The sequence below is a fragment of the Leptinotarsa decemlineata genome, unplaced genomic scaffold (assembly GCF_025532065.1).
Source record: "Leptinotarsa decemlineata unplaced genomic scaffold, Ldec_3_MD MMD2_tig00001019_RagTag_RagTag, whole genome shotgun sequence".
NCBI lineage: Eukaryota > Metazoa > Arthropoda > Insecta > Coleoptera > Chrysomelidae > Leptinotarsa > Leptinotarsa decemlineata.
In genome coordinates, this window is record NW_027412557.1 from 7,920,616 (window position 1) to 7,933,434 (window position 12,819).

Consider the following 12,819-nt stretch of genomic DNA (forward strand, 5'->3'; position numbering starts at 1 on the left):
AATAGTTTGACGTGTTATTTCCAATTCATCCAATTTCTTTATACCTTGTTTAAACCTAACCCATGACGTGTGTAGATCAAGGGGAAGTGACTCATCCCAACCTAATTTCATTTTCCAAAGCTCTTGCATTATTAACTTAGCCCTTATGATTGCAGGTCCTACAAGCCCTAAAGGATCAAATATTTGCGCTGTAACGGATAAAACTGTTCGTTTTGTCGCTCTAGTTTGAGAATCATCAATCGATATTTTATACTGTAAAATATCCCGTTCCGAATTCCACAACAACCCTAAAGCCTTCGTAGTTTTATCGTCTGACAAATAATGTTCTATTTCCGCTCTGTCCTCTTCATCGTTGAGAACTTCCGTATGATTTGAAGTCCATTTTCTTAAAATGAATCCAGCTTCTTTCAGAATTTTGCTAATTTGAACCTTCAGCATTTTGGCTTCATTGACTGATTCCGTGCTTAATAGCAAATCGTCCATGTAAAAGTTGTTCAATATGGCCTGACTAGCCATGGGAGAACTTTCTTTATTATCAAGGCCCATTTGTTGCAAACACCTAACCGCTAGAAATGATGCCGGTGCCGTCCCATAAGTGACGGTATTGAGTCGATAAATATTTATCGGCTGATCTGGAGAAAACCTCCAACATATCCTCTGAAGGTCACGATGTTCTTCTTTAATGTACACCTGCCGGTACATTTTTTCAACGTCTCCTGCTATGACTATAGCATGTTTACGAAAACGAAGTAAAATGTTGAAAAGATTATCTTGTAATTTAGGCCCAACCATCAAAACGTCATTCAAAGAAATACCGGTGTCCGTGCATGCAGACCCATCAAACACCACCCTGCACTTTGTTGTCAATGAAGTCTCTTTGAAAATTCCATGGTGTGGCAAATAGTAAAGTGGATAACCGTTTTCAGAGCTTTTTCCGAACTCTTCTGAAATTCCTAAACATGTCATATGACCCAATTCGATATATTCCTTAATAAAAGCATGATATTGAGTTTTCATATAATCATCCTTGTTCAACTTATTTTCTAGCTGTCGAAATCTTTTTAGAGCTATACCAAATGAGTCACCCAATTTCGAAACATTGTCTCTTAAAGGCAAGTTTACAATAAATCTTCCCCTTTCATCCCTTGTTGTTGTTTCCCTAAAGATTTTTTCACAGTTAAGCTCTTCCCTTGACAATGGTTTTTTTTGTTGGTACTCTTCCACCTCCCAAAACTTCTCGAGTTGTTTTTGTATCTGTACATTCGATGATAAATTACATGTTACCGTATTACTCCGTACTTCCGAGAAACCGAGGACTGGTCCCGAAATTACCCAGCCCAACTTAGTTTTTTGAATAACCGGTTGATTTTTACCCAATTTTATTTGCCCAACACAAATTAAATCCCAAAATATTGAAGCACCTAATAAAAGATCCACCTTACTAGGTTTACTAAACTCAAAATCTGCCAGAGTGACATTTGGAGGAATTTTGAAGCAAGTTGAGTCGATGTCTAACGATGGCAAATTTCCCGAAATTTTATCAATTAAAAGAAAACTTGATTCAAATTTGAAGTTATTGAACTTGGAATGAACTGTAGTTTTTACCGAATTTGTGATATTTGTAACACTATGCCCGATACCCGCCACTGGAATCCTGATTTTTTGTGTAGGAAGTTGTAGTCGTTCCCACAATTCTTTTGTCATAAAGTTAGATTGTGAACCCGAATCAAGTAATGTCCTACATTCTTGAAGATTACCATGACCATCTACGATATGTACTAATGCTGTTGATAAAAGAATTTCCGTCGAAGTAACAGTTGCTGTACACTGATAATTTCGTGAAACCGTTTGTATTTCCGACTGTTGATCATTCACCGATTGCATTGAATTCTGATCCAACCCCGCAGATGTACCTACCGATTTACCTTGTACTTGCTCGCCGCTATGCAATAGAGTATTGTGCTTTTTTCCGCATAATTTGCATCCCCCAACGGGACATTGCTCAACCCGATGGCCGTATTTTAGGCAATTCCAACAAGCATTGGATTTTTTAATTTCGTCTCGTTTTGCTGACATACTCAGATTCTGAAATTTTTTACAAGAGAATAGGAAGTGATTCTCCCTGCAAATACCACAAGGTTTGCTTACAGTTACAAATGACCTAGATACGTGTTGTCTATCTAATTTACCCTTTGTTTCCATAAATTTATTTAATGATTTATGCTCGTTTTTTCCTGAATCAATAGCCTCCAGAAGTTGACACTTCTTTTCCAAAAAACCTAGAAATTCTGTCATTTTAGAAAATGCATTACTGGGAACACTTTTTTGCCATTCTCGTTTTGTTGTCGGATCTAATTTATTTTCTAAAATATAAATTAATAGAGTGTCCCACGAGTCAATAGGCTGACCTAAAGATTTCAAAGATCTAGTATCTCTATTTATCACGTCCACCAGTTTTCTTAATTGCTGAAAAGATTCCTTTTGTATTTGAGGAAAATTATAGATCGAATCTATATGGCTTAAGGCAATGAGCTTTTTATTTTCAAAACGATCTCTCAATAATTTCCATGCTTCCACATAATTTTGTTCAGATACTTCCAAAGCCCGAATAACTTCAGCTGCATCACCTTTCAGTGAATTTTTGAGATAATAGAATTTTTGAATGCCTGTTAGATTTGCATTAGTGTGAATCAGCGCTTTGAAAGTATCATGAAACTCCAACCACTCTTTATAAGACCCCTGGAACGATGGAATTTCCATTACTGGCAATTTTACGTTTTTATCTATTTGATTAGTTTGGCCAATGTTTTGACTACCTTGTGCATTCGAATTTGTTATCGAGACATTGCTCACCGTTAACTTACTTTCAGCTATAGTTATCAGTTTGAAATATGTATCTTCAAATGCTTCTCTCTCACTTTCCTGCTCCGGAGAATTATCCAATTGTTCAATACTAGTTTGTAACTCGTCAAATTCATCCCAGCATTCCCTACACTTTTTTATACGTGCCGGTAATTGACCCAGTAAATCTTCTGTTATTGACGTGAGAAATGAATCAAATCTTGTCAACCGCCCTTTAACTATACCTCTTTTACGAATTAAATCATTCAAATCGACCGACATTTTGAGTGATCAAACCTTTGTAAAATAATTCAAATAAAACAACGTAATACTCAAAACACAGACAGAACCCGTTTAAATGAAATGGAGAAGAATAAAAAGGAACGTACTCACTTTACTTCTTCCGTACCGCTTTTTTGTGCCTAGCCGCCTTGAAACTCGAAGGCGATGAATTCTGAATTCCCTCGTCCGAAGTCCGACTTGCGCCGTCTCTGCTTGGTGCTATTTTAAGAACGTGGAGCACTGATGCCGCCGAATGCCTGGCCACGATGTTGAAATGCGCGCCAACTCCTTCCACTTGTTTGATTACGCTGGAGCCCCTTTCTCTGCTCACATTCGCCGATGGTTGTTTGCTACTCCCGAAGTCCCCTGACCTTGGATGTGTGAATCTGCCCCGATGCCGCTTGAAATGATAGGTGTAAACTATCCGCTCGATGGACCATGTATTGTTGAATGTGATCAACTGAGTTATGTGGTAAAATTTAATGAAAATACCACTTCACTTATAATATGTATTTTACAACAACTAAAACGTGAACAGAGTAACAAGTAAAAGTTTTCATGATGTTCATTCAATGAGTTTCGCATCAGTACTGCCGCCGCATGTTGTCTTTTCGGTGAAGTGCGCAGACTTCCCGGCACACAGCGCGGCGTGGTGAAAATGTCTATGCATCAGGCCTTCCAGAGGCGTCGCACAAAAAAATTGTCTAAGTAACAGTTTGACTGAACAATTGTTCATCTGCCATACAACAAATAAATGAAACTACAAATAATATTAAATATAATTTAGACACAAAATATTCTTGTTACCTTAAATTGACCGATTTTGCCAATTTGTATGCAGTTGGCAAGAAATTTATTATTTATGAAGCGGGATTTGCAGTAAAAAGTCTCTTAAAGTTTTTACATTGTCATCAGTGCATTGATAGCTTGTTTCCTAATTATGTTTCAATATGGGTCAAGGACAATGGTCATTTAATTTATCCCTTTGGAAGTGTTGTTAAAATTTGCGAATTATGTGAAAAAATAGTCGAATATCATTTAAACTCATGTGGAGGAAAAATTTCGAAAGATCTAAATGAATAAATTGTTTTTTGTAATTTGTGGATTTATCAATTAGATAACTTTCCTAAGATAAACCACGCATCAGAATTAATGAGCTATTTCTGAAAAATATATAGATATTAAATTCCATTGTGTAGCAAAGCAAACTAATTTTGATAAACAAAAAGTCATCTTTTCAATAAATCAATTATTTTCAAGAAACAATGAATTTTTACACCTATTTTACGATTTACTTTAGATATGTGTCGTTAAAAATGATATTGTCTCAATATGATTTTTTTTAACATTGCATTCATAACTATTCATACTTAATGTTCAATATTTGTACTTGAACTTAATGTAAGTACGGATCTGCCTTTGGCGCCGATACCCCTTAACGCACTTCAGACTTCACTTGCAAGCGCCAATAGTCCTACTTATGCGCATTCCATTGGTTTCTACTTCCATGATCGAAGCCAATTCAATTTCTCCATATTATATGAACAGCGTTGATGATAAATTTGCTATTAATAATACAGGTCCGTTTTTGAAATTTCGAAGTTGAGAGTGCTCCATATCGGATGGTATCCTGTATAAAAACAGTATTAAGATACTTAGATAGGTCACTGAAAACTCCAAATGACAAAGTTGAAACAAATATTCAATATTTCTGTGAACAGAAAGATCACAAGCTGAAATAAAATTTGGAATTTTTCGGGTTTTTCTGCATATCTTCGAAAAAAAAACGATCTAGGGTTGATATTTTGGCATCGTTCATTTGTACCCAAATATAGGCAACTTTGCGACAATTTAACAGATTCTCAATTTCTTACCGTTTACGAGATCCCTAGGTATATTTTCGAATTTGAATAGCCCTGTATATCATACTGGGGCATATCTGACGGGGGTTGTGTCTGGAAACTCAATCCTAAAGAGGAAACGCGACAACACCGCCAACCTATATCCCGCCGGCAGTTCGCGCCAGTCGGTGTAGGTCTTATCGAAGCTCACAAACCGGTTCGCGCGCTCCTACAGAGCGCTGCCTAGCGCCGCTCGCTTCACAGACAGGGCGGTAGGTGTGGATGGAGTAGGTCAGGTTTTCGCGAGATGTTGTCGAGCGTTGAGTCCGTGTGACCGGCTGATATAATGGGTGTGTTGCAGGAATCGCGCGGAAAGAGACCCTTCAAGTTATGGGACGGAAGACGTAACGTGCGCAAGGGGCTGGTGGTGGGAAGTCTCGAGGAGCTGGTGCAACGAGGCAGAGACAAACTAGGAGTTTCCATCGGAGAACCGGTCCGATTGGTCCTCGAGAGCGACGGCACCCAAGTCGAAGACGGCGAGTATTTCCGCACCCTTCCTGCCAACACTATCCTCTTGCTGCTCAGGCCGGGGGAGAGATGGCTACCTGCAGGCGTGGACGTCATCAAAGCAGGTAGGTAGTACTGTCAGATTGAAACCAAAGAAAATTCAGTTGTGGTCAAATTGACTGCAAACTCGAAAATCCATGAAAAATTCAGTGTTGCAAGTTATTCATTAGGCATAATATGTTCAAACCAATTTTCAAAACATTTTTCCACTCTGAAATTAATATTTCGGAAACGTGGTTTTGGAAGGTATCAACAAATTCTTGAGGTGATGAAAATTATCTACTCAATACACATTTCATGTTTCACAAAGGGGGAAAAAAGTAGTTGGGAACGCGGCCAATGAATCTTCAGTTCTGTTTTTCTTCTTCAATTAATGGATTCTTTGATATGCTGGGCGAGACTAGAAATGCCATGATGAAGAATTTTGGAAGTTCTTCTTGACGGTTCAACTGTTGTTGGATTCCGTTCATCTTGATATACCCAAACAGCATATTGTTGCTTAATTTCCTGTTCATAGGAATACATACACGTTCCTTATCACTAAATTTTTCTGAATCCGTCTGAAACAGGTCATTTTCTCACCTAAATGTTTTTGCAAAATTGAATGTTTTAATTTTGGTCACCCTTCACGAGATTCAACACTGAAATTCTGAAAACCGATTTTGAACAGTATTTTCTAATGATGTCTAAAGCTTGAAGTTATACGAAGCGATTTTGTACATTTTTATCGAGTAAGTCCTTTCTCAAAATCATCCAAAGAGAGATGTTAGCTTCTTTTCACTCACTCTCGGATAAGTTATCGTTGATTCTAGAATAATAAAAGGCGACATTTAGAAGGTTCTGATATCACTTTTCAATAGACTCATCTATTCGTGTTAGTAAACATATAAGGCAACCCTCGTAGTTTGTCTGTTTCAATTACCCAGAATGTAGTACAACTGAAACTCGCTTTTGGTAGACCATTTTGTTGAAATAACAGTTCTGATTACGATTCGAAGTTATGTGGGGGTGTGGTCATCACACCCCCACAAAAAAAGGCCGATCAGATACACCGTTTGGCAAAAAGTACAATAAATAAACAGCACTATCTGAATCGATTTGAGAACACCATTTTCAGCTGAATCTGAATTTTTGCGTCCACATCTAAGCGCACATTGTATTGTGGTACTTTCTTGACACAAGTGTTCAGACAATCCCTCTGCAATCTAGTGAATGGTTACTACTGACTTGTACCTAATACACTATCAATAAGTTTTTCCTCACTTCTGATTTTATAAGAGTAAAGCTCATGGAAGAATTACATAATTGTGAGACACTGATGCGATTTGTTGGAATCGTTTATGATCAAGAAAATATTGTTGAGATCATCAACATCACTGAAAATAAGATTTTTTCTAAAAGGTTTCAATTCAGTTTGAGTTGCTATCTTTACTGAGGACAGTTATCTTCAAGTAGTTAGAAAAGGAAACAATCATTATTATGACCCTTTTTTGGACTTTGATGGACTATAAGAGAAATGTTGGTTGTTTGTTTCTGTTTTGCTAGGAATTCCCTCAACCAAATGTGATTTGAAATAGACTTCCAACTTTCACCTACCTATTGGTTATCAATGAAATCTTCATAGATATTTATTTTTTTTATGTTGTTGTTCATAAAACACGACGGTAGCTTTTCAAATAATATGATTTATGTAACCCCCATCAACCAACTTTCATTATCATCTCGGTAGATGAACATTGCCTGTTAATTAGTACTAACAGGTACCGTTCATCATTGAATTCAATTAACTAGTTGCTCAATCAGTCGAATCTATCTGTATTAATAAATTGAGCGAAAAGATCAGCAGGAAGTTACACTGATCCAATATGGCCATTTGACGATATTGTCATTAAATAACAGAATAATGGTAATATTTATTGGTAAATCAAGAACATAAGTTGTGCTTATACTTCAACTCGAATATTTAAACATTTTTTGAGATATTGAAAAAATGAGACAATATTTTCTCTGTTTCCCAAATTCAACTATTTACTGCATTTAGATTGAGAGTTACTGAACATTTCGACCCACTGAAACTTTATTCAATTGATTAGTGGCTTTAGGGTGTTTTTAACTTATTTTCAATGTACTACTTGCGGCCACTGATCACCAGTTATCAGAATGTTTTATAAATATCATATCGGATATCCAGAAAAAGTTTTCTATGACTTCAACTAGTGAGAGATCTAATTATCCCTTTTGAAAAACTTCGACCTTTCAAATATTTTTACTTGTTTACTTTAATGTATATAGATCCTCAAAATTGACTTCGAGTCTAGTCTTATTAATTTAAACAAGAAATATAATTTTTTTATTACAAAAAAAGAAAATATAGTGTATGAGAGTTAATAGAGAATATTCTAAACAGAAAAATTATCAAACATATCGTATAAATAACAAACTGCATAGTTATATCTGTGGTCCTAAACCATCATTATCTTTATTTTTCAATGAGTTCAAATTTTGATGTTTATTGATCGGTATAATATGTATTTACAAGAAGTTATTAACTTCGATTTTTTCACTGTGTAATTTATTCCAAGTAGGTATATCAAAATAACGTATGACAAAAATATTACATACCAGGAGAGTTGAAAAACTTTTAATTTTATTGAGTAATAGTTTTTATTGAATTAATAGTAACAGTACCTACACAGATATCACTGAGTAGTACGTTTGTACGTAGTACGTATAGTTTTCACATTTACATCTATAACTCAGTTCATTCTGATACAATACCCATAACATACTAATCCAAAAATTCAATTCAATCTGTTATGAAATCAATATTTCTTCCATTGCCTCAATATGCAGATGCAAACCTGGCAGTATGGTTGGTCATTGGTCCCATTGTTTCTGGTTTTTATTATTGATTTTCCTTTATGCCGGGCACTTTTCTTCATTAAACCACAAAATTCTCCTTTCAATCAATTGTGATTTTATAAGTAACACTACCTGAAATTGAAGTTTGATCTTATATAGGTGTTTTTGAATTTTCACAAAGGTCCATGATAAGTTATTTCATGTATGTAGACCTACCATTAGCTGAAGGCTTACAGAAAAAATTACTGGATACCCTATACTCTCTCCATGTTTTTTAATCACAAAGTACCATATGGACTGTGACAATGTTAGTCACCAAAGTAAAATTTTCCATGTGCAGAGTCATACTTCAGTTTTTCAAATGTAGTGCGGACCCACCACTTTTCTAGGGTGGATCATTCTATGGAATGAATACGATTATAAGGAAAACGTTCATTTTAATACTATGTCGACTTTAAAATAGTTTCAAATGTTCTAGCTTACCTACTTCAAGAACCGATTAATCTCCACCAATAAATTCGAAGAGACTATTTTTTTCAAAAAATAAACCACCATATACCATAGTTTTCAATGGGAAATATTTTGATAGTATCTGTTGAACTTATCTTCACCCTCTTTCCAATTTGAAGTAGATGGGCATCCATTGAAATTTATTCATTTGAGTACTATTGAATAATCACATATGTACATGAGTAGAGAGATATTCATTACTACTTTTGTAGTCGTTTGGTTAACCGTGTGGTATTTTCGACTAGAGTGGACATAAGTGACAATTTGAACTTGATAATAATACAAATTTGTAACATTATTTCAATAGAGAATAGAAATGTACTTATCAAACTCAATATGAATCTATAAATAGTACTCTACAGAAGAATAATTGTATAAATACGTTTTTAAAGATATTATATCCTAATGCCCGACCTAGTACATTGAAATTAGGGACCCCAACACATTCGAATCACCACATATCCAATCGATTGTATGAATTAGCACTTGACAATCTTTCAAATTCAGAATTTGAAGAGGGTTGAAGGTAAATGTCCAAATAATTTGCAATATATCACCTGTTTCATTTTATCACTTCTCTCAATGATGATTGTTCAAATATTTGTGCACTGTTACAATATCAACTCAGAGAGTTGTCAGTAACTTCTAAAAAATATATTTTTTTGTTTATTCCCAGTAGCAATCTCAGCCATACCTAAAATTGTATGCGAGACCATTCACGCATTGGAACTGCACGATGAGACGCCATCCTGGAAAATCATGGACAACAAGGGGCGCGTCACCGTCGTCCTACACTGGGACCAGAGGTCTGGTCCATCGAGAGCTCCGTCTGAGACGCCTTCGCCGGCTCCGGGTAAGTTTTCACCGAGTAAAAGGCCGCCGCTCGTGATCCAAACAGGAACAGGAGGCAAGAAGGAGACCATCATCAACGACGTTTACGTCCCCGCGCCCGCCCAGCCCCAACCGCGATATGCAAGTCCTCAGATCACTGTGATAAACCACGACGACATCAAACCCGTTCATAGGTTATCAAAACAGGGCAGCTCGTTGGAAAGCGCCACCATCCACATCCACACATCCGAGTGCGCCCATCACGCCCACATGCCACGCGCCGGCAGTCCTCAAAGCAACGGGGCCATCGAGTGCGACTTCCACTGCTGCGCCTTGCACGAAGAAGGGCGCAAGATCGCCGTACACAAGAGCGTGGCCACATCGCCGATCCAAGATACGCAGCAGACTTCTCCCCAGCCTCCTTCCCGACACGTTCGTTTTTTAGACATTGAAGGTGACGGCTATGGCGGGCAGTCCGAACACGAGAGCTCCGAAAGTGAAACGGAGAACACCGTGATGGAGGACGAAGCCGTCACCTCAGAAAAGTTCCTGCTGCTGATCGACCAACTCAGCGTCGACCAGAAACGACATTTGAGTATCAGAGATATAGGCGTCATTTTGGACCGCCTCAGCTCGAAAATCCTGGACGTGGAGAGGCTCGACAGGGAGAGCGAGAGCGACGACTGCTTCAACTGGACGATCAAGGCGACGATCAGAGGAGATATAATGAGGGACCTGGGTGTGATATATAATGGAAATTACTATGCGATCTCGGAACACCCAGGGTATAAAGAAGAAAATGAGGGTGTCATGGAGGAAGCTGAAGAGGAGGAGGAGGAGGAAGATCGGCTGTGAATCGTTAAGCTACTTACCGACTGCCACATGTCAAAATGCACAAAGCAGACTTTAGTAATAAAATGAGCAGGTGCAATATCACATATCCGATGTGACATGTTCGTATCTGTAATGACTCAATAAAATAATGGTGTAACGCGTGCTGCGGTAGGGGTGGGGTGCAGCCGTGGCGTACTGTGTTATACCGTCGAAAGAACTCGATGGACGGTCAGACAATCGCGACGATCTCGTACGATTGAAATCGTCGGCAAATATCGGCAGAAAATAATTTTTTGTATAGGTATTGATCCTGTTGAAAATCATGTAAATCATTTATAAATAATAAATACAAATAAGCGCTTCATGGTTGTTTGTTGTGTGCGGGACGACGCGATGACGGCGCAAAATGAGAGGACTGTTGACTGCCCCCTCCTGGATGGTGGCACATAGGTTAAAATTGCTTTATACTTTTTATAATTATTATGTGGATTGTACTATTCGAGACTTAGCCGATCTAAGGTTACTTATTTTTAAGACGATTAATAGTAAAGTTCATATAGACTTCAATTGGTGAAAATGTTTAGGGTATGAAATATTTGAAATTGAGTTAGGATTGTACATTGCTCAATTAATATTGTTTTTATGAATATTTCACTTACAGATTTGTTGTGATATGATAAAGATATTTAAAAGAAATGATTGAACAGAATCATTTTCGGATTAGCTAATTTTCATGAGAATGGAAAGAACCGTAGGTCTATATTAGATAATTTATATACACGAAACCGGGTACGTTTTTGTCTGCGATCACTTCAGGAGAAGCCCGCACCTCTTTGTGAATTTTTTCGGGTGCACGGCAGGATCCTGAAACGACTGCAGAGTCGCGAGAGAAACGTGGAGGACGTTCTAAAATATGGGTGAGGAACAAAACTGGGAGAATTTTCCTTCTTCCGCCGAGAATGTTCCGAACTGTACAACCACTGCCAATAGGTAATTACCGTTAAACAAACTATTGGGATTTAATAAAGTGTTCTCGTGTAGTGTTGTTCTCATCAGCTGACGGGGCGGGGCAATCCCGGCCGCTCGACTGACCCATTTCCAAGAGGGCGAAGACACTAAATGCCCTATAAGTTGTACTACTACAGCCCTACACGCTGGAATTGCATTCAAACTGCACCGCACTGCGAAACCCGGTTGACTGCGCGGGGGAAGGGAGGGGAACGGAGTATTGCTCGCCGGGGTCGTTGACACCGAGAAGGACGCTCTGCTCCTGTCATGGCACACTGCCCCAATTTCGAAGCGCGATCCACAGGGAAGGGTGACCCAATCACTCAATTTATGCAATACGTTTTTATTCTAATACCCTTCAGGATAGGTAGCGAAAGGATTTCTAGATGACAAAATGTTCTGAATTGAAGGACAACTTTCGGATGATAAGGTAACGAAAAATATCGAAAGGTATATCTCCAAACTAAATTATAACTGGTTTTTTCACTGTTACATACGACGAGACTAGGGAGTTGACTTGAAGTGCTTAACTTTTCAAAATCAAATGAAAATTATTCGTTTAGAAATATATGATGACGAGTCCCAGAAATACCGGACCTAATATCGTTGTTGAACAACTTCAGTCGGCGTTGCCTTTTTCCAATTTGGATAATGGTAAATTTGGGAGAGCCATATTAAATATGTTTTGAAGTGCCATGCAGTGGCTGCCAATATTATCTGCTGTAGTATTTTATAGACAACAGAAAACGCATCCACGCAGTTCTTAAAAATACTGAAAAATTCCAGGCAGATCTAGTGTACCTGCTTATGTGCTTAATTCTTATTGTCAGATTCTAGTATCTGTCTAGAGACAGCATTCATCTCGCTGGGGAAAATGAGATCATCAGCCTGTACCTACAGGGTGTATCAACGATGTGTGGTTGTACTTTCCTATTATAGGTAGAAAAATGTCTCAAGTAAAAGTTGTGAAAAGTAAAGGAAACTCTTTTTCAAAAATAACCATTAATCCATAGGATGTTCAAGACACGTGTGATCTACTGAACTTATAATTTTCAAACGGAACACCCCATATATTTCGACTCGACTGATTTCCTCCAAAAACGTTGATGAGATTCATGTAATGGATGGGCTCATTCAACATCCAATATATTCTACTAGAGCGAACGAGTGAAAAATATATTACACCAAATATCCTTCTGAATAATGTATTTTCATTTCAATAATATAAGCTTTCGGAAAATGT

General features: G+C 37.6%; 1 protein-coding gene across 2 annotated transcripts in view; it reads left to right on the top strand.

The window, feature by feature from the left end:
* The window catches only part of Drep2 (DNA fragmentation factor-related protein 2), a 39,036-nt gene extending 28,106 nt beyond the window's left edge, over window positions 1–10,930 (top strand). Inside the window, exons 2-3 of one of the 2 annotated variants that reach the window (XM_023155894.2) lie at window positions 5,326–5,596; window positions 9,580–10,930. In XM_023155894.2, the coding sequence (XP_023011662.2) occupies window positions 5,326–5,596; window positions 9,580–10,589 (1,281 nt within the window). In that variant the 3' untranslated portion in view covers window positions 10,590–10,930. The remainder of the gene's footprint in view (window positions 1–5,325; window positions 5,597–9,579) is intronic. The other variant, XM_023155895.2, reaches the window with a different exon arrangement.
* Window positions 10,931–12,819: the final 1,889 nt, after the last annotated feature.